This window comes from Lonchura striata, chromosome 36 (genome assembly GCF_050655825.1).
Source record: "Lonchura striata isolate lonStrDom1 chromosome 36, ASM5065582v1, whole genome shotgun sequence".
Classification (NCBI taxonomy): Eukaryota; Metazoa; Chordata; class Aves; order Passeriformes; family Estrildidae; genus Lonchura; species Lonchura striata.
Genome location: NC_140738.1, coordinates 763,679 through 790,868, shown reverse-complemented (window position 1 = coordinate 790,868; position 27,190 = coordinate 763,679). Strand labels below are relative to the sequence as shown.

Here is a 27,190-nt window from a genome sequence, read left to right as displayed (position 1 = left end):
ATGCGCCAAATCCCATCGACCAATCAGCGCTCGCGATTTTGCCTAAGCCCCGCCCTTCTTCTCCCTCCCCTCAGGCCGCCATGATGGCGGCGGCGGCCCCGCGGCTGCGGCCGCTGCTTCGCGCCCTGAGGGTTCAGGTGAGCTGGGAAAGGTTTTTTTTGCTTTATTTTTAATTTTTTGGGTTGTTTCAGGGGCGGTTATGACGTCGAGTGAAGGTTGTGGCGTCGTAAAGAGCGGAAAAATGTTTTTTTTTTTTCCTCGCAGAGTTGTCGGGGTCCCGTGTGGGGAAGCGGAGCCGCGGCCGTGAGGGGAGCGGCGAGCGGCGCGGGGCAGGAAAATTGGGGAAGTTTGGTAAAATTTGCAATGAATTTTGGGATTTTTGGGGGAAATTTGGTGTGAATTTTGGGGGGAATGAGAGAAATTTGGGGTTTTGGGGGAAATCTGGGGGTTTTTAGGGAGAAAACTTGGGGGGTTTGGGGAAAATTCGGGGGTTTTGGGAGGAAAATTGGGGGTTTGAGGGGAAAATTGGGATTTTTTGGGGGGAATTTGGGGTTTGGGGAAATTTGGTGTTTTTGGGGGGAAATTTGGGGGTTTTGGTGGGGAATTCAAAGGAAATTTGGATGTTTTGGGGGAAATTTGGGGGTTTTGGGGGGAAATTCAAAGGAAATTTGGATGTTTTGGGGGAAATTTGGGGGTTTTGGGGGGAAAATCAAAGGAAATTTGGATGTTTTGGGGGGAATTTGGGGTTTTTTGGGGGGAAATTCAAAGGAAATTTGGATGTTTTGGGGGGAATTTGGGGTGAATTCGAAAATTCGGGGTGAATTTGGGGGTCTTGGGGGGAATTGGGGTTTTGGGGGGAAATTAGGGTTTTTTTTGGGGAAATTGGGATTTTTTTGGGGGGGAATTTGGGGGTTTTTTGGGGGGTTGGGGGTAATTCAGGGGTTTTTGGGGGGAATTTGGGGGATTTAGGGAAAATTTAGTGTTTTGGGTGGGAATTTGGGGTGAATTTTGGGGAATTTGAGGGAAATTTAAGTGAAATTTCAGGTGTTTGGGGGGAAATTTGGGGTTTTTGAGGGGGAAATTTGGGGATTTGGGGAAATTTGGTGGTTTTGGTGGGAATTTGGGGTGAATTTGGAAATTTGGGGTGAATTTGGGGGAAAATCTGCGGGTTTTGGGGGGAAATTCAAAGGAAATTTGGGGCTTTTCGTGGGAATTTGGGGTTTTGGGGGGAATTTAGGGTTTTTGGGGGAATTTGTGGTTTTTTGAGGGGATTGGGGAAAATTTGGGGGTGAAATTGGGATTTTGGAGGGGGACTTTGGGGTTTTGGGGGGAATTCGGGAAATTTGGGGGAACTTTGGGGAAAATTTGAGAAGTTGGGGGGAAATTTGGGTTTCTTCAGGGGAAAAATTGGGGATCTGTGGGGGAAATTGGGGATTTTGGGAAATTTGGTGTTTTGGGGGAGAATTTGTGGTGATTTCGGAAATTTGGGGTGAATTTGGGGGAAATTGGGGGTTTTTTGGATGGGAATTTGGGGAAAATTTGGGGGAAATTCGGGGGTTTTGGGGGAAATTGAAAATTTGGGGTATTTTGGATGCAATTTTGGGGCAAATTGGGTGTTTTGGGGGAGAATTTGCAGGTTTTGGGGGAAATTTTGGGGAAATAGGGAATTTTGGGGTGAATTTAGGATTTTGGGGGGCAATTGGGAAAATTTGGGGTTTTTGGGTGAAATTTGGGGGAATTTGGGGTTTTGGGGAAAATTTGGGGAAATTTGAGGGGTTTGGGGGAAAAATTTGGGGTTTTTGAGGGGGAAAATTGGGGTTTTGGGGGGAAATTTGGGGAAAATTCAGGGTTTTGAGGGAAATTTGAAGGAAATTTGGGGGGTTTTGGGGGAAAATTTGGGAAAACTTGGGGGAGTTTGAAGGAAATTTGGGGGTTTAGGGTTTTTTTTTGGGAAATTTGAAAAATTATGGGAAAAATTTGGGGGAAAATTGTTATTTTGGGGGGGAAACTTGGGATTTGGGGGGGGATTTGGAAATTTGGGGGAAATTGGGTTTTTTGGGGTCAATTTTGGGGAAAATTGGTGGAAAATTGGAGTTTTTTGGGGGGAATTTGGGTGTTTTGAGGGAAATTTGAGGGAAAATTGGGAATTTTTGAGGAGAAAACAGAGGGGAGTTTAAGCAGAAATTTTGTGGGACTTTGGGCAAATTTTGGAGGTTTTGGGGTCAAATTTTGCATTTTTTGGGTCAAATTTCTTGAGTTTCTGGTCAAATTTTAGGAGTTTTTTGTTTAATTGAGAGAATTTGTGTAAAATTTTATTGGGTTTTTTTTTAATTTATTTTAATTAAATATTGAGGGTTTTGTTTAGATTGGGAATTTTTGGTCAGATATTAATTTTAGATCAAATTTCGGGGTTTTTAATTAAATTCTGCATTTTTTTGAGTTGAGTCTTGTATCAATCCCTGAAATTTTGGTAAAATCGGGAATTTTGAATCCAAATTTTCCTTTTCTGCGGTCGATAATTCGTCAAATTTTTCATTTTTTGGGTATAAATTTCCCAATTTTCTCCTTTTTAACCCCGATTTATTCCCTTCAGCCTCCACCCCCGACCCCTCCCCAAATTCCAGAATCGTCGGAAATTTTGGGAAATTCCCCAAATTTGGATGAGCCCCGATTGGAGGAGCTGGGTCTGGGGGGTTCCAGCCCCGTGGGGATGATCCAGAATTTTCTGGAATTTCTTCACCTGGACCTGGGGCTGCCCTGGTGGGGAGCAATCGCCACAGGTGAGCAAAAATTTGAGGAAAATTTGGGGTTTTTTGGGAAAAAATTAGGATTTATGTGAAAAAAAATGCAGTTTTCCAGAGGAAAAATGGGATTTTTGGGGGAAATTTGGGGTTTTTAAAAAGAATTTTGTGGTTTTGGGAGAAAATTTTGTAATTTTTTTCAGGGGAAGTTTTGGATTTTTAAGGGGAATTTTTTTGGATTATTTTGGGAAAAAATTGGTTTTTTTGGGAAAAATTGGGGGTTTTAGGGGTGAGCAAAATTTGGGGAAAATTTGGGTTTTTTGGGAAAAATTTGGGGGTTTTTGGACAAAATTTAGGATTTATGTGAACAAAAACTGGAGCTTTGCAGAGAAGAATTGGGATTTTGAGGGGAAATTTTGGGTTTTTAAGGGGAAATTTGTGGTTTTGGGGGAAAAATTTGTGATTTTTTTCAGGGGAAATTTTGGATTTTTAAGGGGAAATTCTGGATTTTTTTGGGCGAAATTTTGGTTTTTTGGGAAAAATTTAGTGTTTTGGGGGAAAATTTGGGGTTTTAGGGGAGGAAATTTGGGGGCTTTGGAGGGAAATTTGGGATTTTTGGGGTTTCGGGAGAAAAAACTTTGAATTTTCAGGGGAAATTTGGGGTTTTTTGGGCAAAATTTGGGGGTCTGGGGAAAATTTGAGGTTTTATGGAAAAAAATGGGATTTTGAGGAAAAATTTTGGATTTTTTGGGGAAAATTTGGAATTTTAGGAGAAAAATGGGGACTTTTGAGGGGAAATTTTGGGGTTTTTGGGATAAATTAAGGATTTATGTGAAAAAATCTGGGGTTTTGCAGGGGAAAATTGAGATTTTGGAGGGAATTTTTGGATTTTTTGGGCAAAATTTGGGTGTTTTGGAGGAAAATTTGAGATTTTGCAGGGGAAATTTTGGATTTTTTTGGTGAAATTTTGGGTTTTACGGAGGAAATTGGGATTTGGGGAAAATTTGGGATTTTAGGGGAAAATTTGTGGTTTTTGGAAGAGAATCTGGGGTTTTGAGGGGAAAAATTGGGAATAAAGGAGGAAATTTGGGATTTTGTTGGGGAAATTTTGGTTTTTGGGGAAAATTTTGGATATTTGGGTAGAGAAATTGGGATTTAGGGAGGGAATTTGGCATTTTGGGGGAAATTTGGAGGTTTTTGGGACATTTTTACAGAATATTTGGGATTTTGGGGGAAAATTTTGGATTTTAATGGGAAAATTTGGGGTTTTAGGAGAAAAATTTGTGATTTTTTTCAGGGGAAATTTTGGATTTTTAAGAGGAAATTTTGGATTTTTTTGGGGGTTTTGGGAAAAATTTGGGAGCTCTGGGGAAAATTTGAGGTTTTATGGAAGAAATTGGGGTTTTGGGGAAAACTTGGGATTTTAGGGGAAAAGTTTTGGATTTTTTGGGGAATAATTTGAGATTTTAGGAGAAAAATGGGGACTTTTGAGGGGAAATTTTGGGGTTTTTTTAATAAATTTTGGGTTTTGAGGAGAAAAATTGGGAATTAATGAGGGAATTTGGGATTTTTGGGGAGGTTTAAGGGAAATATTTGTAATTTAAAAAGGGAATTTTGGTATTTAAGGAGAAATTTGGGGTTTGGGGATGGAATTTTGGGAGGCTTGAGAAGAGAAATTGGATTTTGGGGGAAAATCTGGGATTTTTGGGGTGAAATTCGGGCGAGGCTTGAGAAAAAATTTACGACTTTGTGGAGTGAAAATTTGACATTTTTGGGGGAAAAAATTTTGGATTTTAAAGAAAAACTTGGAGTTTTGGGAAGAATTCTTGGTAACATTTAGAAATTTGAGAATTAAGAAATTAAAAATGACAATTTTGGGATAAAACCGACCAACAAAAAAAATCCGAATTTTCGCCTCAAACTCCCGCGTGTTTTTTTTGCCTAATTCCCTCGTTTTTTCGCCGATTTTCACGGGGTTTTTTGCGTTTCACCCCAAATTTTGGGGGTTTTGATAAATTTTGGGGGGTTTTCATCCTTTTTTAGGCACGGTGGGAGCGCGGATCCTGCTGCTGCCCCTGGTGCTGAGGGGACAACGCGAGGCCGCCCGGCTCTCCCAGCACATCCCGCAGCTCCAGCGCCTCTCCCAGCGCGTGGCCGAGGCCCGGCGGGGCTCCGACCCCAACCAAGGTGGGCGTGGCCACAAATTTCGGGAATTTCGGGGAATTTTGGGGGGCGGGAGGCGAAGTTTGGGCGAAAAAAGGCGAAAAAACGGGGTTAAAACGCACAAAAACGTGGTTGAAATCCATTAAAATCCGTTTTTAAAATAAAAAGTGGGCGTGGCCTACGGGTTGTGGGCGTGGCCTAAAATTTTGGGACGTTTCGGAAGGCGGGAGGTAAAATTTGGGTGAAAAAAGGTGGAAAAAATGGGATTAAAACTCCCAAAAATGGGATTAAAATGGGATTAAAGGGGCGTGGCTTATGGGTTGTGGGCGTGGCTTAAGGGTTGTGGGCGTGGCCTAAAATTTTTGAAATATTTTTTGGGGTTGGAAGGTGAAATTTGGGTGAAAAAACGGGGCTAAAATTAATAAAAATGGGGTTAAAATCCATAAAAATTTGATTAAAGGGGTGTGGTTTATATTGTGGGCGTGGCCTAAAATTGGAGGGTGGGATGCGAAATTTGGGTGAAAAAAGGTGAAAAAAATGGGGTTAAAATTAATAAAAATGGGAGCAAATTAAATTAAAATTTAATTAAAAGGGCGTGGCTTAAGGGTTGTGGGCTTGGCCTAGAATTGGAGGGTGGGATGCGAAATTTGGGCGAAAAAAAGGCAAAAAAACGGGGTTAAAACGCACAAAAACGTGGTTGAAATCCATTAAAATCCGTTTTTTAAATAAAAAGTGGGCGTGGCCTACGGGTTGTGGGCGTGGCCTAAAATTTTGGGACGTTTCGGAAGGCGGGAGGTAAAATTTGGGTGAAAAAAGGTGAAAAAATGGGATTAAAACTCCCAAAAATGGGATTAAAATGGGATTAAAGGGGCGTGGTTTACGGGTTGTGGGCGTGGCTTAAGGGTTGTGGGCGTGGCATAAAATTTTGGGAAGTTTTGGAAGGTGGGAGGTAAAATTTGGGTGAAAAAAGGTGAAAAAATGGGATTAAAACTCCCAAAAATGGGATTAAAATGGGATTAAAGGGGCGTGGTTTACGGGTTGTGGGCGTGGCTTAAGGGTTGTGGGCGTGGCCTAAAATTTTGGGACGTTTCGGAAGGTGGGAGGTAAAATTTGGGTGAAAAAAGGTGAAAAAATGGGATTAAAACTCCCAAAAATGGGATTAAAATGGGATTAAAGGGGCGTGGTTTACGGGTTGTGGGCGTGGCTTAAGGGTTGTGGGCGTGGCCTACGGGTTGTGGGCGTGGCCTAAAATTTTGGGACGTTTCGGAAGGTGGGAGGTAAAATTTGGGTGAAAAAAGGTGGAAAAAATGGGATTAAAACTCCCAAAAATGGGATTAAAATGGGATTAAAGGGGCGTGGTTTACGGGTTGTGGGCGTGGCTTAAGGGTTGTGGGCGTGGCTTAAGGGTTGTGGGCGTGGCCTAAAATTTTGGGATGTTTTGGAAGGTGGGAGGTAAAATTTGGGTGAAAAAAGGTGAAAAAATGGGATTAAAACTCCCAAAAATGGAATTAAAATATATTAAAATGGTATTAAAGGGGCGTGGCTTAAGGGTTGTGGGCGTGTCTTAAGGGTTGTGGGCGTGGCTTAAGGGTTGTGGGCGTGGCCTAAAATTTTGGGACGTTTTGGAAGGTGGGAGGTAAAATTTGGGTGAAAAAAGGTGAAAAAATGGGATTAAAACGCCCAAAAATGGGATTAAAATGGGATTAAAGGGGCGTGGTTTACGGGTTGTGGGCGTGGCTTAAGGGTTGTGGGCGTGGCTTAAGGGTTGTGGGCGTGGCCTAAAATTTTTGAAATATTTTTGGGGTTGGAAGGTGAAATTTGGGTGAAAAAATGGGGTTAAAATTAATAAAAATGGGATTAAAATCCATAAAAATTTGATTAAAGGGGTGTGGCTTACGGGTTGTGGGCGTGGCCTAAAATTGGAGGGTGGGATGCGAAATTTGGGTGAAAAAAGGTGAAAAAAATGGGGTTAAAATTAATAAAAATGGGAGCAAATTAAATTAAAATTTAATTAAAAGGGCGTGGCTTAAGGGTTGTGGGCGTGGCCTAGAATTGGAGGGTGGGAGGCGAAATTTGGGCGAAAAAAAGGTGAAAAAATCGTGTTAAAATTAATAAAAATTCAATTAAAATTAAATTAAGGGGGTGCAGTTTAAGGATTGTGGGCGTGGCCTAAAATTGGAAGGCAGAAAGCGAAATTTGGGTGAAAAGAGAAAGAAATCGGGTTAAAATTAATAAAAATGGGTTTAAAATAAATTCAAGATTAATTAGGGGGCGTGGCCTAAAAAAGGGAGGGTGGAATGCAAAATTTGGGTGAAAAAATTAATAAGAATTAAATTAAAATTAAGAAACTTTATTAAGGGGGCGTGGCCTAAAATTGAAACGTGGGAGGCGAAATTTGGGTGAAAAAATTGGGATTAAAATTAATAAAAATGGGATTAAATTAAATTAAAATTTAATTAAGGGGGTGCGGTTTAAGGGTTGTGGGCGTGGCCTAAAATTGGAGGGTGGGAGGCGAAATTTGGGTGAAAAAGGGTGAAAAAATGAGATTAAAATTAATAAAAATGGGATTAAATTAAATTAAAATTTAATTAGGGGGCGTGGCTTAAGAGTCGTGGGCGTGGCCTCAAAATTTGGGACATGGCGGCAAAATTTGAATTTAAAAAAAATCAAAAATTTGGTTAAAAAACCCAAAATATGAAAATAAGATGTATTCCATATATGGGCACGAAGTGGGCGTGGCTTATTCTTAAAGCGCCCTCGCCCCATTTTAATTTTTTCCAATTTTTTCCCATTTTTTTTGTTTTTTTCACCCAAATTTTTTGGGTGTGGCTTGTCCAAAACGGGCGTGGCTTGTCTGAGGTGGGCGTGGTCTAAATAAAAGTGGGCGTGGCTAAAATTTTGTCCAATTAGGGAAATGAAGTGGGCGTGGCTTATTCTTAAAGCGCCCTCGCCCCATTTTAATTTTTTCCAATTTTTTCCCAATTTTTTTATTTTTTCACCCAAATTTTTTGGGCGTGGCTTGTCCAAAGTGGGCGTGGCTTGTCTGAGGTGGGCGTGGTCTAAATAAAAGTGGGCGTGGCTAAATTTTTGTCCAATTAGGGAAATGACATGGGCGTGGCTTATTCTTAAAGCGCCCTCGCCCCATTTTAATTTTTTCCAATTTTTTCCAAATTTTTTTGTTTTTTCACCCAAATTTTTTGGGTGCGGCTTGTCCAAAATGGGCGTGGCTTGTCTGAGGTGGGCGTGGTCTAAATAAAAGTGGGCGTGGCTAAAATTTTGTCCAATTAGGGAAATGAAGTGGGCGTGGCTTATTCTTAAAGCGCCCTCGCCCCATTTTAAATTTTTCCAATTTTTTCCCAATTTTTTTGTTTTTTCCCCCAAATTTTTTGGGTGTGGCTTGTCCAAAATGGGCGTGGCTTGGCTGAGGTGGGCGTGGTCTAAATAAACGTGGGCGTGGCTTATTCTTTAAGCGCCCTCACCCCATTTTAATTTTTTCCAATTTTTTCCCAATTTTTTTGTTTTTTCACCCAAATTTTTTGGGTGCGGCTTGTCCAAAATGGGCGTGGCTTGTCTGAGGTGGGCGTGGTCTAAATAAACGTGGGCGTGGCTTATTCTTAAAGCGCCCTCACCCCGTTTTAATTTTTTCCAATTTTTCCCAATTTCTTTGTTTTTTCACCTAATTTTTTTGGGTGTGGCTTGTCCAAAATGGGCGTGGCTTGTCTGAGGTGGGCGTGGTCTAAATAAACGTGGGCGTGGCTTATTCTTAAAGCGCCCTCGCCCCGTTTTAATTTTTTCCAATTTTTTCCCAATTTTTTTGTTTTTTCACCCAAATTTTTTTGGGTGTGGCCATCTGAGGTGGGCGTGGCTTTGTGGCCACGCCCCCCAGGACTGACCACGCCCCTTTTTAACCCCTCAGTGGCCGTGGCTTACTCGGAACTCGTTTCGTACCAGCGGCGCTACGACGTCAATCCCCTCCGAGGCTTCCTGGTGCCCCTCGTGCAGGTTTGGAAACCCCAAAAATTTGGGACAAAACCCCCAAAAAATTCGGGAATTATCAAAAAAAAAATCTGGGAAAAACTCCGGATACGTAGAAAAAAAATTTGGGGGACTTGGGTTAAAATTTGTGGGAAATTTGGTGAAAAAATCAAAAATTTTCACTGAAATTTAGCACAGAATTTTTAAAAAATTCCTAAAAAAATTTCCTGGATTTTTTTCCCTCATTTTTGGGTACATTTGGGGAATTTCTGAAGTGTAAAAAATTCGCTTTGCAATTCTTCTAAAAATTAATAAAGATATTTTTTAAATATGCGAAAATGTCAATAAGATGAGGGAAAATGTCAGAAAAGATTGGGAAAAAAATCAGGAAAAATAAAAAAAAAATTATTTAAAAATCAGGAAAAAAAGTTATTAAAAAATCATTGAAAAATCAAAAGAAAATCACAAAAAAAGTCAGAAAAAAATAGAAAAAATTGAGAAAAAATAATCAAAAATCAGAAAATCAATCTGTAAAAAAAACCCTAAAATTCTGAATTTATTGTCTAATTTTTTTCTAATAAATTTGTAATTATTGCCTTATAAATTATTAAATAATTTCATTAAAAATTGAAGAAAATCATTGGAAATTGAGAAAAAATCAACAAAATTTAAAAAAAAATTGGAGAAAAATTCCACCGTTTTCTTGATTATGTTTTAATTAATTACTAATTATTTCCTGATTAATTCCTAATTATATTCATTTAAAAAGTAAGAAAAAACCCAGGAAATAATGCAAAAAATTAGAAAAAGGGAAATAAAAAAACAGAAAAAATAGGAAAATAAATCTGTAAAAAATCCCAAACCCTCCCTAATTAGTTCCTAAATAATCTTTAATTATTTCCTAAATAATTCTTAATTAATTTTGCTAAAAAAATCCCCAAAAAGTCCAGAAAAAATACTACAAAAATGTTAAAAAATTCAGAAAAAATCCGAAAAAAATCGGAAAAAAAATCCGTAAAAAATCCCAAACCCTCCCTAATTATTTTCTATTTATTTCCTAATTAAGAGCCAGTAATTAATTGTTAATTGGGGTCGCAGACCCCTCTGTTTGTGTCGTTTTTCCTGGCGCTTCAGGGGATGGCGGAGGCGCCGGGTGAAAAATTCCCCAAAAAAATCAGGAAAAAAATCCGAGAAAAATGCCAAAGTTTCCTTTATTATCTTTTAATTAACTACTAATTATTTCCTGATTAATTCCTAACTATATTCATTTAAAAATCAGGAAAAAAAATAGGAAATAATCTAAAAGATGAGAAAATTTTTTTTTTAAAAATCAGAAAAAATAGGAAAAGAAATCTGTAAAATATCTCAAACTCTCCTTAATTAGTTCCTAAATAACTCCTAATTATTTCCTAAATAATTCTTAATTAATTTTACTAAAAAACACAGGAAAAAATCCAAAAAAAAATTGAAAAAAATGTAAAAAAATTCAGAAAAAATCCGAAAAAAATCGGAAAAAAAATCCGTAAAAAATCCCAAACCCTCCCTAATTATTTTCTATTTATTTCCTAATTAAGAGCCAGTAATTAATTGTTAATTGGGGTCGCAGACCCCTCTGTTTGTGTCGTTTTTCCTGGCGCTGCAGGGGATGGCGGCGGCGCCGGTGCCGGGGCTGCTCCAGGGGGGCCTGGGCTGGTTCCAGAATTTGGCTGCTCCCGACCCCTTCTACGTCCTGCCCGTGCTGGTCACAGCCTCCACCTGGCTCGTGCTCGAGGTTTGGGGCGAAAAAAGGCGATTTTGGGCAAAAAAATGGCATTTGGGGCAAAAAAAATGGAGTTTTTAGGTGAAAAAATGAGGATTTTAGGTGAAAAAATGGAGATTTTAGAGCGAAAAATGTGAATTTTAGAGCAAAAAATTGAACTTTTATGGGAAAAACATGGGTATTTTTAGGGTAAAAATGAAATTTTGGGGGAAAAATGGGATTTGGGAAAAAAAATGTGAATTTTGGGTGAAAAAATGGAGTTTTTAGGTGTAAAAATGGGGATTTTAAGGGGAAATGGGGATTTGTGTCCTGCTCGTGCTGGTCACAGCCTCCACCTGGCTCGTGCTCGAGGTTTGGGGCCAAAAAAGGCGATTTTGGGCAAAAAAAACGGGATTTGGAGATAAAAATGGAGTTTTTAGGTGAAAAAATGGAGATTTTAGAGAAAAAAATGCAAATTTTGGGAGGGAAAATATTTAAACTTTTAGGGCAAAAATGAAATTTTTTGGGAAAAATGGGATTTGGGGAAAAAATGGGGATTTTGAGTGAAAAATGAAAGTTTTAAGAAGAAAAATGCGGATTTTATTTTGAAAATGGGAGATTCAGAAGGGGAAAATTTAATTTTTTTAATGAAAAATGGAAGTTTTTGGGGAAAAAGTGGGGATTTTAGGAAAAGAATGGGGTTTGGGCAAAAAATTGGGATTTGGGGAAAATAATTGGGGTTTTAGGTCAAAAAATGAGGATTTTAGGTGAAAAAATGAAGATTTGAGAGAAAAATATTTAATTTTGAGAGGGGAAAAATGGATTTTTTTAAGGCAAAAATGAGAATTTTTGGGACAAACGGGATTTGGGGAAAAAAGGGAACTTTGGGTGCAAAAATTGTGATTTTAGGTGAAAAAATTGAGTTTTCAGAGCAAAAAATGAGGATTGCAGAGGGGGAAAATTGAATTGTTTAAGGGAAAATGGAATTTTTTGGTAAGGGAAATGGGAATTTTGGTGAAACAATGAGATTTGGGATAAAAATGGGAATTTTGGGTGAAAAAAATGAAAATTTTTAAATGTTACTGGGAATTTTGAGGGGGAAAATGAAATTTTTGGGCGGAAATTTGGTAATTTTTGGGCATAAAATTAGAATATTTTGGGGGAGATTTTGCAATTTGGGGGAAATGGGAATTTTGGGGTAGAAAGGGGAATTTTGGTGGAATTTTGTGGAAAACTTTGTAATTTTTAGGTAAAAATTTTAAATTTTGCTTGAAGATTCACAATTTTGAGGATTTTATGAGGAAAAGGAATTTTGAGAGGGGAAAATAAAGTTTTTCAGGGAAAATTGTTAATTTTTGAGGAGAAATCTGGAATTTTATTGAAAAAGAGAAATTTTTAGGGAGAAATTGGAATTTTCAGGGGAAAATGGGATTTTTAATGGGGAAAATCGAATTTTTTTGAGAAAAAATTGGGAATTTTGGGCAAAAAATTGGAATTTCTGGAGGAAATATTACATTTTTGGGGAGAAAATGAGAATTTTGGGGTATTAAATAAAATTCCGGTGGAATTTATGGACAAAAAAATTGAAATCTCAGGGTAAAAATCCAAAATTTTGGTTAAAAATCCCTGATTTTGAGGGTTTGAAAGGGAATTAAAGTGAGAAAGGGGCGGGGAAGCTTTATGCAAATGAGGGGCGTGGCTGATTTAAATATTTATCATTGCAGCTGGGGGCGGAGACGGGCGTGTCGGCGCCGGGGGCGGGGCCTGTCCGTCAAATCCTGAGGCTCCTCCCCCTTTTCTTCCTGCCCTTCATCCTCCACTTCTCCACCGTGAGTTGGGGGCGGGGCTACTTTTAAAAGGGGGCGTGGTCCCTTTAAAAGGGGTGGGGCCATTTTAAAATGGGTGCAGTCACTTAAAATATGGGCGTGGTCACTTTAAAATGGGGGTTGTGCCTTTCAGTAGGGGGAGTGGCCAATTTAAAAAGGGTGTGGTCACTTTAAGAAGGGCCGTGGTCACTTTAAATATGGGTGTGGTCACTTTAAGAAAGGAGGAGTGGCCAATTTAAAAAGGGGTGTTGTCACTTTAAGAAAGTGGGTGTGGTCACTTTAAGAGAGGAGGAGTGGCCAATTTAAAAGGTTGTGGTCACTTTAAGAAGGGGTGTGGCCACTTTAAATAGGGGTGTGGCCAATTTAAAATGGGTGTGGTCACTTTAAGAAAGGAGGAGTGGCCAATTTAAAAAGGGGTGTGGTCACTTTAAGAAGGGGTGTGGTCACTAAATAGGGGTGTGGCCAATTTAAAATGGGGTGTGGTCACTTTAAGAAGGGGTGTGGTCACTTTAAATAGGGGTGTGGCCAATTTAAAAAGGGGTGTGGTCACTTTAAGAGAGGGGGAGAGGCCAATTTAAAAGGTTGTGGTCACTTTAAGAAGGGGTGTGGCCACTTTAAATATGGGTGTGCCCAATTTAAAATGGGTGTGGTCACTTTAAGAAAGGAGCAGTGGCCAATTTAAAAGGGGGTGTGGTCACTTTAAGAAGGGGTGTGGTCACCTTAAATAGGGGTGTGGTCCCTTTAAGAAGGGGCGTGGTCACTTTAAATAGGGGTATGGCCAATTTAAAAAGGGGTGTGGTCACTTTAAGAGAGGGGGAGTGGCCAATTTAAAAGGTTGTGGTCACTTTAAGAAGGGGCGTGGTCACTTTAGATAGGGGTGTGGCCAATTAAAAAAGGGGTGTGGTCACTTTAAGAAATGAGGTGTGGCCAAAATAAGGGGTGTGGTCACTTTAAGAGAGGGGGAGTGGCCAATTTAAAAGGTTGTGGTCACTTTAAGAAGGGGCGTGGTCACTTTAAATAGGGGCGTGGCCAAATTAAAAAGGAGTGTGGTCCCTTTAAGAAACGAAAAGTGGCGACTTTAAATAAGGGTGTGGTCACTTTAAGAAAGGGGGTGTGGCCAAAATAAAGGGTGTGGTCACTTTAAGAAAGGGGGTGTGGCCAAAATAAAGGGTGTGGTCACTTTAAGAAAGGGGGTGTGGCCAAAATAAAGGGTGTGGTCACTTTAAGAAAGGGGGTGTGGCCACTTTAAATATGGGTGTGGTCACTTTAAATATGGGTGTGGCCATTTTAAAAGGGGTGTGGTCCCTTTAAAAGGGGTGTGGCCATTTTAAAATGGGTGTGGTCCCTTTAAGAAGGGCGAGTGGCCAATTTAAAATGGGGCGTGGTCAATTTAAATAGAGGGTGTGGCCAAAATAAAGGGCGTGGTCACTTTAAGAAAAGGGGCGTGGCCAATTTAAAGGGGCCCTGCCTTCATTTCCCTGGCCACGCCCCCTCATTTCCATATTTCCCGCCAAAATTTGTGAGTTTCGACCCATCCTGAGAATTCCTCCCCCAAAGTTTGGGAATTTTGGAAAAATTTTGGGATTTTTTTCCACAAAAATCTCAAAAATTCCAAAAAAATTCCCAAATTTCTTCAAGAATTTCAGAATTCTGATAAAAAACTGGAATTTAAAAAAAAAAGTATGGAATTTTCTAATAAAATCAGAATTTTTAATGTAAAACCTTAAAAATTCCTAAAAATTTTGGGATTTTTTCCACAACATCTCGAAAATTTTCCAAAAATTTCCCAAATTCCCGAAAGAAATTCATAATTTTGACAAACTTTTGGAATTTTCCATTAAAATTTTGGATTTTTCTAACAAAATTCAGAATTTTTAATGGAAAACCTTAAAATTTCCTAAAAAATTTGGGATTTTTTCCACAAAGTCTTAAAAATTCAAAAAAAATTTTCCAAATTCCCTAAAGAAATTCATAATCTTGACAAAATTTTGGAATTTTCCATAAAAATTTTGGTATTTCCTAAAATAAATCGTTTTTTTCCCCCAAAATTCTGAATTTTTTCCCAAAAACTTTGTGAGATTTCGTAAAAAAGTCGCAAATTTTCCGCTGAAATCCCGAACATCCCTGAATAATTTTAGCAAATCAAAAAAAAATCCCAAAAATTTCCATAAAATTTGGGGTTTTTTCGCCACTTCCTGCTTCGTGCCGAAGCCCCGCCCCCCTGGGCGGGTGCTGGCCTCTGATTGGTTGTTCTCCGCAGGCGGTGTTCACCTATTGGCTGACGTCGAACGGCTTCAGCCTATTGCAGACGGGGCTGCTGCGAGTTCCCGCCCTCCGCGCCAGGTTGGGCGTGGCCCCGCCCCCTTTGGCCAAGGCCACGCCCACTCCGCCTCAAGCCACGCCCCCTTTTGGCCAGGCCACGCCCACCCCGGCCCAGGCCACGCCCCCCGGCCACGCCCCCCCAGCCAAGCCCGGGATCCTGCAGCAGCTGAGGAAAGGTGGGAGAAACGAAAATTTGGGAATTTTTGGGGGGATTTCGGGAAAATTTGGGGATTTTGGGGAAATTTAGGGCGGATTGAGGATTTTTGGGGGGAAATTTGCGTGATTTTTGGGGGATTTTGGGAAGTTTTGGGGGGATTTTGTGGAATTTGCGGGGGGATGTTTTGGGGAAAGTTGGGGGGAATTTGGGAATTTTTGGGGAGGATTTGGAGGGTTTTGGGAAAATTTGGGGATTTTGTGTCAATTTGGAGATTTTTGGGGATGTTTCGGGGGGAATTGAGGATTTTTGGGGGGAAATTTATGCGATTTTTGAGGGATTTTGGGAAGTTTTGGAGGGATTTTGTGGAATTTGCGGGGTTTTTGGGGGGGATATTTTGGGAAAATTTGGGAATTTTGGGGGAGAATTTGAGGGGTTTTATGGAAATTTGGGGATTTTTTGAAAATTTGGTGGGGGGTTGAGGATTTTTGGGGGGATTTTGGGATGTTTTGGGAGGGGTTTTCTGGAATTTTGGAGGGATTTTAAGGGGCTTTTTTGAGAAATTTTGGGGGGATGTTTTGGGGAAATTTGGGAGAATTTGGGGAAAATTTAGGGATTTTTGGGAAATTTAGGGGGGATTGATGATTTTTGGGGGGATTTTGGGGGAATTTTGGGATGTTTTGGGGGGGGTTTTGTGGAATTTTAGGGGTTTTTGGAGGGATTTTTTGAGAAATTTTGGGGGGATGTTTTGGGAGAATTTGGGGAAAATTTGGGGATTTTGGGGAAATTTAGGGGGAGATTTGAGGATTTTGGGGAGATTTTGGGGAACTTTTTTGGGATTTTTGTTGGAATTGGGGAAAATGTGGGCAATTTTGAGAAAATCTGGATTTTTTTGGGAAGAATTGGGAATTTGGGGGAAAATCGGGGATTTTGGGGGATTATTCGGGAAAATTTGAAGATTTTGGGAAAATTTGTCAATTTTGGGGGAAAATTGGGAGATTTTGGTGAAAATCAAGGGAGTTTTATGAAAATTTAGGAAACTTTTTGGAATTTTGTGGAAAATTTGGGGATTTTTGGCAATTTTGGGGGAAATTTGGCATTTTTGGGGGGTACTTTGAGAAGATTTGGGGATTTTGGGAAATTTTATAAAATTTCAGAAAAATTGGGGATTTTGGGGGGGAAATTGGGGAGTTCTGGGGAAATTTGGGGATTTTCAGGGAATTTTGGAGGAAATTTGGCGAATTTTGGGGTGGATTTGGGCAATTTTGGCTATTTTGGGTTGAATTTGGGTAATTTGGGGACATTCTGGGTGGATTTAGGGTTTTTTTGGGACCCCCAACCGAATTTTGGGACCCCCAACCCAATTTTGGGACCCCCTGACCCATTTTTGGAACCCCCAGAGTAATTTTGGGTGAATTCACAGAATTTTGGGTCGGATTTGGGACAATTTTGGGTATTTTAGGGCGAATTTGGGAGATTTTGGGACATTTTGGGTCTATTTAGGGGTATTTTGGCACCCCCAACCAGATTTTGGGACCCCCAACTCGATTTTCGAACCCCCAACCCAATTTTGGGACCCCCAGATTCATTTTGGGTGAAATTTCAAGAATTTTGGGACAAACTTGGTGTGAATTTGGGCCATTTTGGGTTGAATTTAGGTAATTTTGGGTGGATTTAGGGGTATTTTGGGAACCCCCGACCAGATTTTAGGACCCCCAACTCGATTTTGGGACCCCCTGACCCATTTTCAGGACCCCAGACTCATTTTGGGTGAATTTTAGGGAATTTTGGTGCAGATTTGGGACAATTTTGGGGTGAATTTGGGACATTTTGGGTGGATTTAGGGGTATTTCGGCACCCCCAACCCAATTTTGGGACCCCCAACTCGATCCTGGGACCCCCTGACCCATTCTCGGGACCCCCCAGAGTGATTTTGGGGTTCCCCCTCCCCAAAATTTCCAGAGTGGCGCGAGGCCCAGGCCACGCACGAGGCCGAGCGGCGCCAGTGGCGCCTCAGGAACCACCTGCAGCTGGCGGCCAAAGGTGACCAAAAACTCCCCAAAAATCCCCAAAAAAAAACCCTCAGGGACCCCTCCCAAATTTCAATTTTTCGGTGATTTCTTCTTTTCCAGGTCCGCTCCGCCAAACCTTCGCCCAAAACCCCCTGAACCCCCCCAAAACGGCGCCCTCGGAACCCCCAAAAAGACCCTGGAAGGACACGCTGGGCTGAGGGGGGGATGGGGGGGTCACCCCCAAAAATAAAAAAGGCGCGAAACGAGACGCCAGATTCAATAATTTGGGTGAAAATTTGGGTGGTTTTGGGGTTTTTTGGCTGCTGGGAGACGCCGTAGCAAGATGGCGGCGCCGGGGTGAAGCCGTACAAAATGGCGGCGTGAAGAGAGCGCGGAGCATTCTACAAAATGGCGGCGCGCCGGTGGTTTTGCCGTACAATATGGCGGCCGCGCATGCGCGGTGAAAGTGGAATGCGCCGTACAAAATGGCGGCCAGGGGTTGCTGCTCAAAATGGCGCCGCGCGGAGGTTTTGCCGTACAATATGGCGGCCGCGCATGCGCAGATGTAAAAATGCGGGTTTACCGTGTACAACGGCGGATGCGCATGCGCAGTGAGCAGAATTGCGATTTGCTGTTTAAAATACGGAATAAAAAGGGAAAACAACCACTTAATATGTTATAAAAAGCACGCAAAATTTCAATATTTTGAATAAAATTGCCCAAAATTGCGGCCGTGAGGGGAAAATAATTCCGTACAAGTGGTGAAAACGCGGTTCTGGGGGGAGAAATGAAAAGAAATACGAAAATAATTAAATTAAAAAAAAAAAAGTTGTAAAAAGGCTTAAAATTTAAAGGAAAATCGTAAAAAGCCACAAATTTAAAAATAAAGGATTTTAAGTAATGTAAAAATAAAGAAATACCGAAAAACGTCTCAAATTCCACAAAAAGCGATTAAAAAGTCATAACATAAAAATAAAGCTCAAAAAGGAATCAAATTCCGCGAGAAAAGGTGAAAACGCCTCAAAGTCAAAAAGTAAATTTAAAAATCCCTTTAAAAAGTCACAAATACAAAAATAAACCTTAAAAATAATTAAATTGCACAAAACACGCAATAAAAATTCTAAATAGTTTATAAAATATTTTAAAGTTTAATATTTTTCAAAAAGTCCTCCAAAAACCTCGAAGAGTAGAGAACAAATCCTTAAAAAAAACTTTGAATTTAAAAAAAAATAAATAACCTTAAAAAATCACCAAAAACGGGGAAAACTTTTAAAAAAATCTGAAAATAAAAGGAAAAAAAACCTAAAAAATGTTTAAAAATAAAAATAATCTCTAAAACTCCAGGAAAACAAAGGGGGGGGGAGAAAAACAAATTTAAATTAAAAAATATTTTAAAAGCCGCAAAAAAAACCCTTTAAAATCATCTCAGCCTCAAAATGGCGGCGCTTCCGCTTCCTTTCCGTACAACATGGCGGCGCCTCGAGCCAGCGAGAACCTCAGTCACAAAATGGCGGCTATTTGGAGTTTTTGCCGTACAACATGGCGGCCATGAGGCAAAGCAGCGCGGCGAGCCGCCTGCGCGCTGACGTCACTTCCGGCCGCTCGCAAGATGGCGGCGCGCCGCGTTCTCCGCCTCGGTGCGACCCGGGGGAGCCCCCGGGGGGGTCCCTGAGGGGTGGGGGAGGGGCAGGGAGGGGTTTAAAGGGGGGGAGGGGCGGTAGGCGTGGCCTGGAGGCGGCGGGCGGGGTTTAAAAGCGGTTTTTTGGGGGGTGGGCGGGGTTTTGATGCGAAAAGGGGCGTGGTTTGTGGGGAGGTGGGCGTGGCTCGCTGAGCGCCGTTCCCGCCCCCTAGCGGAGCGCCAGGCGCGATGGCTCCGCCCCTTGCCCCGCCCCCCGCAGCGGATCGGCCAATGGCGAGAGGCGTGAGTAAAGGGGGCGTGGCTTGGCCCGGGGGGCGCGGCTTGGCGGGAAGATTTGGCGGGAAGCTGAGGGGGTTTTCCCGCGTTTCGGGGATTTTTCCCGCGATTTTGGGGATTTTTGGGAGGTTCCGGGTCGGATTTTGGGGATTTTGGGGATTTTTATTAATTGTCCAAATTTTGGGGGGTTTTACCCAAATTTTTGTATTTTTTACTCAAATTTTTTTATTTTTTTTCTGAATTTTGGCTGGTTTTACCCAAAATTTTGTGGTTTTTTTTTTTTACCCAAAATTTCGAGGTTTTACCCAAAATTTTCATGGATTTTTTACCCAAATTTTGGGGTTTTCATCAAAATTTTTGTGCTTTTTCTACCCAAAATTTTGGGGATTTTTTTCCAAAATTTTTGTGGATTTTTAACCCAAAATTTTCTGCATTTTTACCCAAAATTTTGGGGTCTTTTCCCAAAATTTTGTGGGTTTTTCCCCAAAATTTTGTGGGTTTTTTCCAAACTTTTACGGTTTTTTACCCAAATTTTGTATTTTTTTAACTGAAAATTTTGGGGGTTTTTTTAACCCAAATTTTTGTATTTTTTACCAGAATTTTTCTATTATTTTTTCAAATTTTTGGTTTTTTACCCAAAATTTTTGTGCTTTTGCCCCAACTTTTTGTATTTTTTACCCAAAATTTTGTGGATTTTTTTACCCAAAATTTTGATTTTTTTCCCCAAAACTTTTGGGGTTTTTTCCGAAATTTTTGCGCTTTTTTTACCCAAAATTTTGTGGTTTTTACCCAAAAATTTTTGTGCATTTTTTTCCCAAATTTCTGTGCTTTTTTTACCCAAAATGTTGAGATTTTCATCCCCAAAAATTCTGTGGATTTTTTTACCCAAAATTTTTTGCCTTTTCCCCCAAATTTTTGTATTTTTTACCCAAAATTCTGCGAATTTTTTTCCCCCAATTTTTTGTGCTTTTTTACCCAAAATTTTGGGAGTTTTTTCCAAATTTTTTGATTTTTTTTTCCCCAAATTTTAGATTTTTTGGGTGGATTTGAGGGAATTTCGATTGGAATTTTGGGCGAAAATTCCCAAAATTTGGGAATATTTTTTCCCACAATTTTGAAACTTTTTTCTTCATTTTTTTCTTTTTTTTTCCCAAATTTTTGACTTTTTTCCCAAATTTTTGGGGTTTTTTTCCCAAATTTTTGGGTTTTTTTCCCAAATTTTGGATTTTTGGGCGGATTCGAGCGAATTCCCGTCGGAATTTTGGGTGAAAATTCCCAAATTTTGGCTTTTCCAGGCAGGGCCTCTCCCCGAGCACCTCCGGGCCCGGCCCCCTCAGGGACCTCCCGGACTGGAGCTTTTCGGGTAAAAAAACCGGGATTTTGGGAAAAAGAGGGATTTTGGGGGGGAAATGGGAATTTTGGGAAAAAATGGGAATTTTGGGGGAAAATTTAAGAATTTTGGGGGGAAAATGGGAATTTTTGGGAGAAAAATTGGAGATTTGGGGGAAAAAAATGGGAATTTTGGGGGAAAAATTGGGAATTTTGAGAAAATTTGGGAATTTTGGGGGAAAATTTGGGAATTTTGAGGGGAAATTGGGGAATTTTGGGGGGGAAATGGAAATTTTGGGGAAAAACACGAATTTTGGGGGGAAAATTGGGAATTTTGGGTAAAAAAATCGGAATTGGGGGAAAATTGGGAATTCTCGGGGGAAAATGGGAATTTTGAGGGGGAAAATGGGAATTTTGGGGAAATTTGGGAATTTTGGGTGGAAAATGGGAATTTTGGGAAAATTTGTGAATTTTGGGGGTTAAAAAATTGGAATTTTGGGGGGAAAATTGGAATTTTGGGAAAATTTGGGAAAATGTGGGAATTTTGGGAGGAAAAATGGGAATTTTGGGAAAATTTGGGAATTTTGGGGTGAAATTTGGGAATTTTGGGGTGAAATTTGGGAATTTTGGGGTGAAATTTGGGAATTTTGGGTCTCTCCCCCCCCCAGACGGGCGCCCCTCCCCCCCCTGGCGGGGGCAGATCCGGAGACTCGGCGACAGCAGAGAACTGAGGGTGAGAAACCAGTATGGACCAGTATAAACCAGTATGGACCAGTATAGACCAGTACGGACCAGTATGGACCAGTACGGACCAGTATAAACCAGTACGGACCAGTATGGACCAGTATAAACCAGTATAAACCAGTACGGACCAGTATAAACCAGTATAGACCAGTACGGACCAGTATAAACCAGTATGGACCAGTATAAACCAGTATGGACCAGTATAAACCAGTATGGACCAGTATGGACCAGTATGGACCAGTATAAACCAGTATGGACCAGTATAAACCAGTATAAACCAGTATAAACCAGTATGGACCAGTATAAACCATTATGGACCAGTATGGACCAGTATAAACCAGTACAGACCAGTATAGACCAGTATAAACCAGTATGGACCAGTATGGACCAGTACAGACCAGTATAAACCAGTATGGACCAGTACGGACCAGTATAAACCAGTATGGACCAGTATAGACCAGTATGGACCAACCCAGTTACCCCAAACCCCTCCCAGTTTCCCCCAGCCCCCAAACCAGTACAAACCAGTACAAACCAGTACAAACCAGTAACTCCCAGTTTCAACCAGTGCCGGGTCCTGGCCCTGAGCCGATCCCTGGAGGCCGCCAAGCATCGGAGGAGCTCCCAGTACAAACCAGTATAAACCAGTATGGACCAGTACGGACCGGTAAGGGACTGGGAATGGGTCTGGGGTTACTGGTTTGAACTGGGAATGGGTCTGGGGTTACTGGTTTGTACTGGGAATGGGTTTGGGGGTTACTGGTTTATACTGGGAATGGGTCTGGGGTTACTGGTTTGTACTGGAATGGGTTTGGGGTTACTGGTTTATACTGGGAATGGGTCTGGGGTTACTGGTTTATACTGGGAATGGGTTTGGGGTTACTGGTTTATACTGGGAATGGGTTTGGGGTTACTGGTTTATACTGGGAATGGGTCTGGGGTTACTGGTTTGTACTGGGAATGGGTTTGGGGTTACTGGTTTATACTGGGAATGGGTTTGGGGTTACTGGTTTATACTGGGAATGGGTTTGGGGTTACTGGTTTATACTGGGAATGGGTTTGGGATTACTGGGATGAACTGGGAATGGGTTTGGGGTTACTGGTTTATACTGGGAATGGGTTTGGGGTTACTGGTTTGAACTGGTTTATACTGGTTTATACTGGTTTAAACTGGTTTATACTGGTTTATACCGGTTTATACTGGTTTATACTAGTTTAAACTGGTTTATACTGGTTTATACTGGTTTAAACTGGTTTATACTGGTTTATACCGGTTTATACTGGTTTATACTAGTTTAAACTGGTTTATACTGGTTTATACTGGTTTAAACTGGTTTATACTGGTTTATACTGGTTTATACTGGTTTAAACTGGTTTATACTGGTTTGTACTGGTTTATACTGGTTTAAACTGGTTTAAACCGGTTTGGGGTTGGTGGGCGTGGCTTAACCCCTCCCCTCCCCCTGCAGGTGAAGAGGCCCCGCCCCCGTCGCCCAATCAGGAACCGAGATGGACGGATATGCAAATTTATGCAAATGAGAAGCGAAATAAATCGGCTCTGTCGCAACAAACGCCGACTGGGAGTTACTGGTTTATACTGGGAGTTACTGGTTTATACTGGGAGGGGACTGGGGGTGGATCTGACTCCATTAATGTCGTTAATATGCAGATTTATGCAAATGAGATGCAAAATAAAATTTGTTGCTGCCGATGGGGACTGGGGGTTACTGGTTTATACTGGGAGTTACTGGTTTATACTGGGAGTTACTGGTTTATACTGGGAGGGGACTGGGGGTGGATCTGACTCCATTAACGTCGTTAATATGCAGATTTATGCAAATGAGATGCAAAATAAAATTTGTTCTGTTGCTGCCGATGGGGACTGGGGGTTACTGGTTTGTACTGGGAGTTACTGGTTTATACTGGGAGAGGATTGGGGGTGGATCTGACTCCATTAACATGCAGATTTATGCAAATGAGATGCAAAATTCAAGCCTATCCCATCACTGCAGATGGGGACTGGGGGGTTACTGGTTTATACTGGGAGTTACTGGTTTATACTGGGAGGGAACTGGGCGGATCCCACGACCCACTACACCACACCCACCTCATTAACATGCAAATTTATGCAAATGAGACCCCCCCAATCAAACTCTCGGAGCCGCTCAAGATTTTTTTTAAATTTTTTTTTTTATTTTTCCGATCCCGGAACCGAAAAAAAAAACCCAAAAAAACAAAAAAAAAAAAAACAAAAAAAATTTTCCCAAAAATCCCCAAAATTTCCCCAAAATTCCGAGCGGGAGGGGGCGGGGCAGGGGGCGGGGCCAGCGCCGAGGCCACGCCCCCTTTTCCCGCCAAAAGGGGAGGGGGCGTGGCCTGAGGGGAGGGGGCGGAGCCGATCTCACCTGGAAAGGAAAAGGGGGCGGGGTTACTGGTTTATACTGGTTTGTACTGGGAATGGGTTTGGCGTTACTGGTTTATACTGGGAATGGGTTTGGGGTTACTGGTTTATACTGGGAATGGGTTTAGGGTTACTGGGATGAACTGGGAATGGGTTTGGGGTTACTGGGATGAACTGGGAATGGGTTTGGGGTTACTGGTTTATACTGGGAATGGGTTTGGGGTTACTGGTTTGTACTGGGAATGGGTTTGGGGTTACTGGGATGAACTGGGAATGGGTTTGGGGTTACTGGTTTATACTGGGAGTGGTTTTGGGGTTACTGGTTTGAACTGGGAATGGGTTTGGGGTTACTGGGATGAACTGGGAATGGGTTTGGGGTTACTGGTTTGTACTGGGAATGGGTTTGGGGTTACTGGGATGAACTGGGAATGGGTTTGGGGTTACTGGTTTATACTGGGAATGGGTTTGGGGTTACTGGTTTGAACTGGGAATGGGTTTGGGGTTACTGGTTTGTACTGGGAATGGGTTTGGGGTTACTGGTTTATACTGGGAATGGGTTTGGGGTTACTGGTTTATACTGGGAATGGGTTTGGGGTTACTGGTTTGAACTGGGAATGGGTTTGGGGTTACTGGTTTATACTGGGAGTGGTTTGGGGTTACTGGGATGAACTGGGAATGGGTTTGGGGTTACTGGTTTATACTGGGAATGGGTTTGGGGTTACTGGTTTGTACTGGGAATGGGTTTGGGGTTACTGGTTTATACTGGGAATGGGTTTGGGGTTACTGGTTTGTACTGGGAATGGGTTTGGGGTTACTGGTTTGTACTGGGAATGGGTTTGGGGTTACTGGGATGAACTGGGAATGGGTTTGGGGTTACTGGGATGAACTGGGAATGGGTTTGGGGTTACTGGTTTATACTGGGAATGGGTTTGGGGTTACTGGTTTGTACTGGGAATGGGTTTGGGGTTACTGGTTTGTACTGGGAATGGGTTTGGGGTTACTGGTTTGTACTGGGAATGGGTTTGGGGTTACTGGTTTGTACTGGGAATGGGTTTGGGGTTACTGGTTTATACTGGGAATGGATTTATCCTTACTGGTTTATACTGGTTTGGTGTTTCCCCTTACTGGTTTATACTGGTGTGGGCTCTGGGGTTACTGGTTTGAACTGGGAGTTACTGGGGTGGCTTTTGGGGGTTACTGGTTTATACTGGTTTATACTGGTTTATACTGGGAACGCGTTTTCCCTTACTGGTTTATACTGGTTTGGGCTCTGGGCTCGCTGCTTTGAACTGGTTTGAACTGGGATGGACTGGGAGGGGCTTTGGGCGGGGTTAAGGGGTCCGAACCGGTCCGAACCAGTTTATACTGGTTTATACTGGTTTATACTGGTTTATACTGGTTTATACTGGGAGCTCACATGGTCTGGGGCGAGAAGAGCCCCGAGAGCGTCAAACACTGCGAGGCCAAATTCAGCGCCGGGCTCAGGGCTGGGGGAGGGAAAATTTGGGGTTTGGGGGGGTCCCCGAAATTCGGGAATCCCCAAATTCCCAAAATTCCCGAAATTTTCCCGAAATTTTCCCGAAATTCCCACGGAAAACGCCGCGAAAATGACCCGAAAACGCCCAAAATTGACCCAAAATCAGCCCAGGTTTGGGGTGGGGGAGGGGAAATTTGGGGTCTGGGGGGGCCCAAAATTCGGGAATCCCCAAATTCCCAAAAATTCCCCAAAATTTCCAAGAATTTCCACCCCCAAAATCTCCAAATTTTGGGATCCCCCCACCCCAAATCCCAAAATTTTCAGCTCCCCACCCTAAATCCCCAAATTTTGGGATCCCAATCCTCCCAAAATCCCAAAATTTCGGGATCCAACCCCCCTAACCCCAAATTTTGGAATCCCACTCCCCCAAATCCCCAAATTTTGGGATCCCCCCATCCCAAATCCCCAAATTTTGGGCTCCCCACCCCAAATCCCAAAATTTGGGATCCCACCCCCCCAAATCCCAAAATTTGGGATCCCACCCCCCCAAATCCCAAAATTTTGGGCTCCCCACCCTAAATCCCAAATTTTGGGATCCCACTCCCCCAAATCCCAAAATTTTGGGATCCCAATCCTCCCAAAATCCCAACCCCCCCCCAAAATCCCCAATTTTGGGATCCCACTCCCCCAAATTTTGGAATCCCACCTCCCAAATCCCCAAATTTTGGGCTCCCATCCCAAATCCCAAAATTTTGGGATCCCACCCCCCTAAATCCCAAATTTTGGGATCCAACCTCCCAAATCCCCAAATTTTGGAATCCCACCCCCCTAAATCCCCAAATTTTGGGCTCCCAACCCCAAATCCCAAAATTTGGAATCCCAGCCCCCCAAATCCCCAAATTTTGGGCTCCCACCCCCCCAAATCCCAAAATTTGGGATCCCCCCACCCCAAATCCCCAAATTTTGGGATCCCAATCCTCCCAAATCCCCAAATTTTGGGCTCCCATCCCAAATCCCAAATTTTGGGCTCCCACGCCCCCAAATCCCAAAATTTTCAGCTCTCCACCCTAAATCCCCAAATTTTGGGATCCCAATCCTCCCAAAATCCCAAAATTTTGGGATCCCACCTCCCAAAATCCCAAATTTTGGGATACCCCCACCCTAAATCCCAAAATTTTTGGATCCCACCTCCCCAAACCCCAAAATTTTGAGCTCCCATCCCAAATCCCAAATTTTGGGATCCCACCTCCCAAAATCCCCAAATTTTGGGATCCCACCCCCCTAAATCCCAAAATTTTGGGCTCCCCACCCCAAATCCCAAATTTTGGGATCCCACCCCTCCCAAAATTTGGGATCCCAATCATCCCAAAATCCCCAAATTTTGGGCTCCCACCCCTCCCAAAATCCCAAATTTTGGGCTCCCCACCCCAAATCCCCAAATTTTGGGATCCCAATCCTCCCAAAATCCCCAAATTTTGGGCTCCCCACCCCAAATCCCAAATTTTGGGCTTCCACCCTCCCAAATTTCAGCCTTCCCCCACCCCAAATTTTGTGTTTTCCCCTCTCCCACCCCCCCAAATCCCCAAATTTCGTGGTCCCGCCCCCCCAAATTCCCCAAATCTCCCGAAATCTCCCCAAAATTTCCCCAAATTTGGTTTTTTTACCTGTGAGGGCGGCGGGGTTGAGCCCCCCCAGGGGGGTCAGGGCCCCGTTGAGCTGCTGCAGCGCCGCCTGCGCCGGGGGGGGCAGCTGCAGCCCCGAGCCTGCGGGCCAAAAGCGCCCCAAATCACCCCAAAATCACCCCAAAATCGGGACAAAATCACCCCAAAATCGGGCTGAAATCACCCCAAAATCACCCCAAAATCGGGCTGAAATCACCCCAAAATCGGGCTGAAATCACCCCAAAATCGGGCCGAAATCACCCCAAAATCGGGCCGAAATCGGGCTGAAATCACCCCAAAATCGGGCTGAAATCACCCCAAAATCACCCCGAAATCGGGCCGAAATCACCCCAAAATCGGGCTGAAATCACCCCAAAATCACCCCAAAATCGGGCTGAAATCACCCCAAAATCGGGCCGAAATCACCCCAAAATCGGGACAAAATCGGGACAAAATCGGGACAAAATCCGGACAAAATTGGGACAAAATCGGGACAAAATTGGGCCAAAATGGGGACAAAATTGGGACAAAATGGGGACAAAATCGGGACAAAATGGGGACAAAATTGGGACAAAATCGGGACAAAATTGGGCTGAAATCGGGCCAAAAATCAGCCCAAAAACCCCAAAAATCATCCCGAAAACATCCAAAATCGGCCCCAAAATCAGCCCCAAATCAGCCCCAAAATCGGCCCCAAAATCATCCAAAAATAACCCCAAAATCAGCCCAAAA

The 27,190-nt window shown here is 42.3% G+C and overlaps 3 protein-coding genes and 1 long non-coding RNA gene across 14 annotated transcripts in view; 3 read left to right on the top strand and 1 right to left on the bottom strand.

The window, feature by feature from the left end:
* Nucleotides 1-72: 72 nt before the first annotated feature.
* On the top strand, nucleotides 73-17,199 carry OXA1L (OXA1L mitochondrial inner membrane insertase). Of its 6 annotated transcripts, none has more exons than XM_085565536.1 (10): nucleotides 73-137; nucleotides 265-333; nucleotides 2,594-2,780; nucleotides 4,785-4,928; nucleotides 8,821-8,906; nucleotides 10,486-10,650; nucleotides 12,342-12,446; nucleotides 14,704-14,941; nucleotides 16,882-16,962; nucleotides 17,052-17,199. In XM_085565536.1, exons 1-10 carry the CDS (start codon nucleotides 81-83, stop codon nucleotides 17,147-17,149), a joined length of 1,230 nt encoding a protein of 409 aa, XP_085421662.1. In that variant the 5' UTR covers nucleotides 73-80; the 3' UTR covers nucleotides 17,150-17,199. The 6 variants fall into 6 exon arrangements, with proteins under 6 accessions (XP_085421662.1, XP_077646053.2, XP_085421663.1 ...); XM_077789927.2 differs by having other exon boundaries at nucleotides 265-351; XM_085565537.1 differs by lacking the exon at nucleotides 265-333.
* On the top strand, nucleotides 2,787-4,784 carry LOC146763991 (uncharacterized). Its single transcript, XR_014950966.1, has 2 exons — nucleotides 2,787-4,006; nucleotides 4,205-4,784. It is a non-coding gene; the product is annotated as an uncharacterized LOC146763991 (long non-coding RNA).
* Nucleotides 17,200-18,455: 1,256 nt separating the features above from the next.
* Nucleotides 18,456-22,868, top strand: MRPL52 (mitochondrial ribosomal protein L52). 3 transcript variants are annotated; one of them, XM_085565648.1, is made up of 6 exons: nucleotides 18,513-18,568; nucleotides 18,783-18,852; nucleotides 20,142-20,209; nucleotides 20,844-20,908; nucleotides 21,488-21,586; nucleotides 22,389-22,795. In XM_085565648.1, the coding sequence occupies exons 1-5, from the start codon at nucleotides 18,541-18,543 to the stop codon at nucleotides 21,560-21,562; spliced, it is 306 nt and encodes a 101-aa protein (XP_085421774.1). In that variant the 5' UTR covers nucleotides 18,513-18,540; the 3' UTR covers nucleotides 21,563-21,586; nucleotides 22,389-22,795. The 3 variants fall into 3 exon arrangements, with proteins under 3 accessions (XP_085421773.1, XP_085421774.1, XP_085421772.1); XM_085565646.1 differs by lacking the exon at nucleotides 21,488-21,586 and having other exon boundaries at nucleotides 22,389-22,868; XM_085565647.1 differs by lacking the exons at nucleotides 18,783-18,852; nucleotides 21,488-21,586 and having other exon boundaries at nucleotides 18,456-18,568; nucleotides 22,389-22,868.
* Nucleotides 22,725-27,190, bottom strand: part of RBM23 (RNA binding motif protein 23) — a 27,182-nt gene continuing 22,716 nt past the window's right edge. For 2 of the 4 annotated variants that reach the window (XM_085565507.1, XM_085565510.1), the window contains 3 exons: nucleotides 26,462-26,560; nucleotides 24,738-24,807; nucleotides 23,119-23,324 (listed from right to left, as the gene is read on the bottom strand). In XM_085565507.1, coding sequence (XP_085421633.1) covers nucleotides 23,321-23,324; nucleotides 24,738-24,807; nucleotides 26,462-26,560 — 173 coding nt within the window. In that variant the 3' untranslated portion in view covers nucleotides 23,119-23,320. Of the gene's footprint in view, nucleotides 23,325-24,716; nucleotides 24,808-26,461; nucleotides 26,561-27,190 lie in introns of all 4 variants that reach the window. The other 2 variants (XM_085565506.1, XM_085565508.1) reach the window with 2 other exon arrangements.

Coding starts and splice junctions, on each gene's coding strand:
- OXA1L (XM_077789927.2), top strand. CDS start 81: ATGATGGCGGCGGCGGCCCCGCGGCTGCGGCCGCTGCTTCGCGCCCTG. Junction 352..2,593: donor AGGAAAATTGGGGAAGTTTG/GTAAAATTTGCA, acceptor TATTCCCTTCAG/CCTCCACCCCCGACCCCTCC. Junction 10,651..12,341: donor CCACCTGGCTCGTGCTCGAG/GTTTGGGGCGAA, acceptor TTATCATTGCAG/CTGGGGGCGGAGACGGGCGT.
- MRPL52 (XM_085565647.1), top strand. CDS start 18,471: ATGGCGGCCATGAGGCAAAGCAGCGCGGCGAGCCGCCTGCGCGCTGAC. Junction 18,569..20,141: donor GCGCCGCGTTCTCCGCCTCG/GTGCGACCCGGG, acceptor TGGCTTTTCCAG/GCAGGGCCTCTCCCCGAGCA. Junction 20,210..20,843: donor CCCGGACTGGAGCTTTTCGG/GTAAAAAAACCG, acceptor TCCCCCCCCCAG/ACGGGCGCCCCTCCCCCCCC.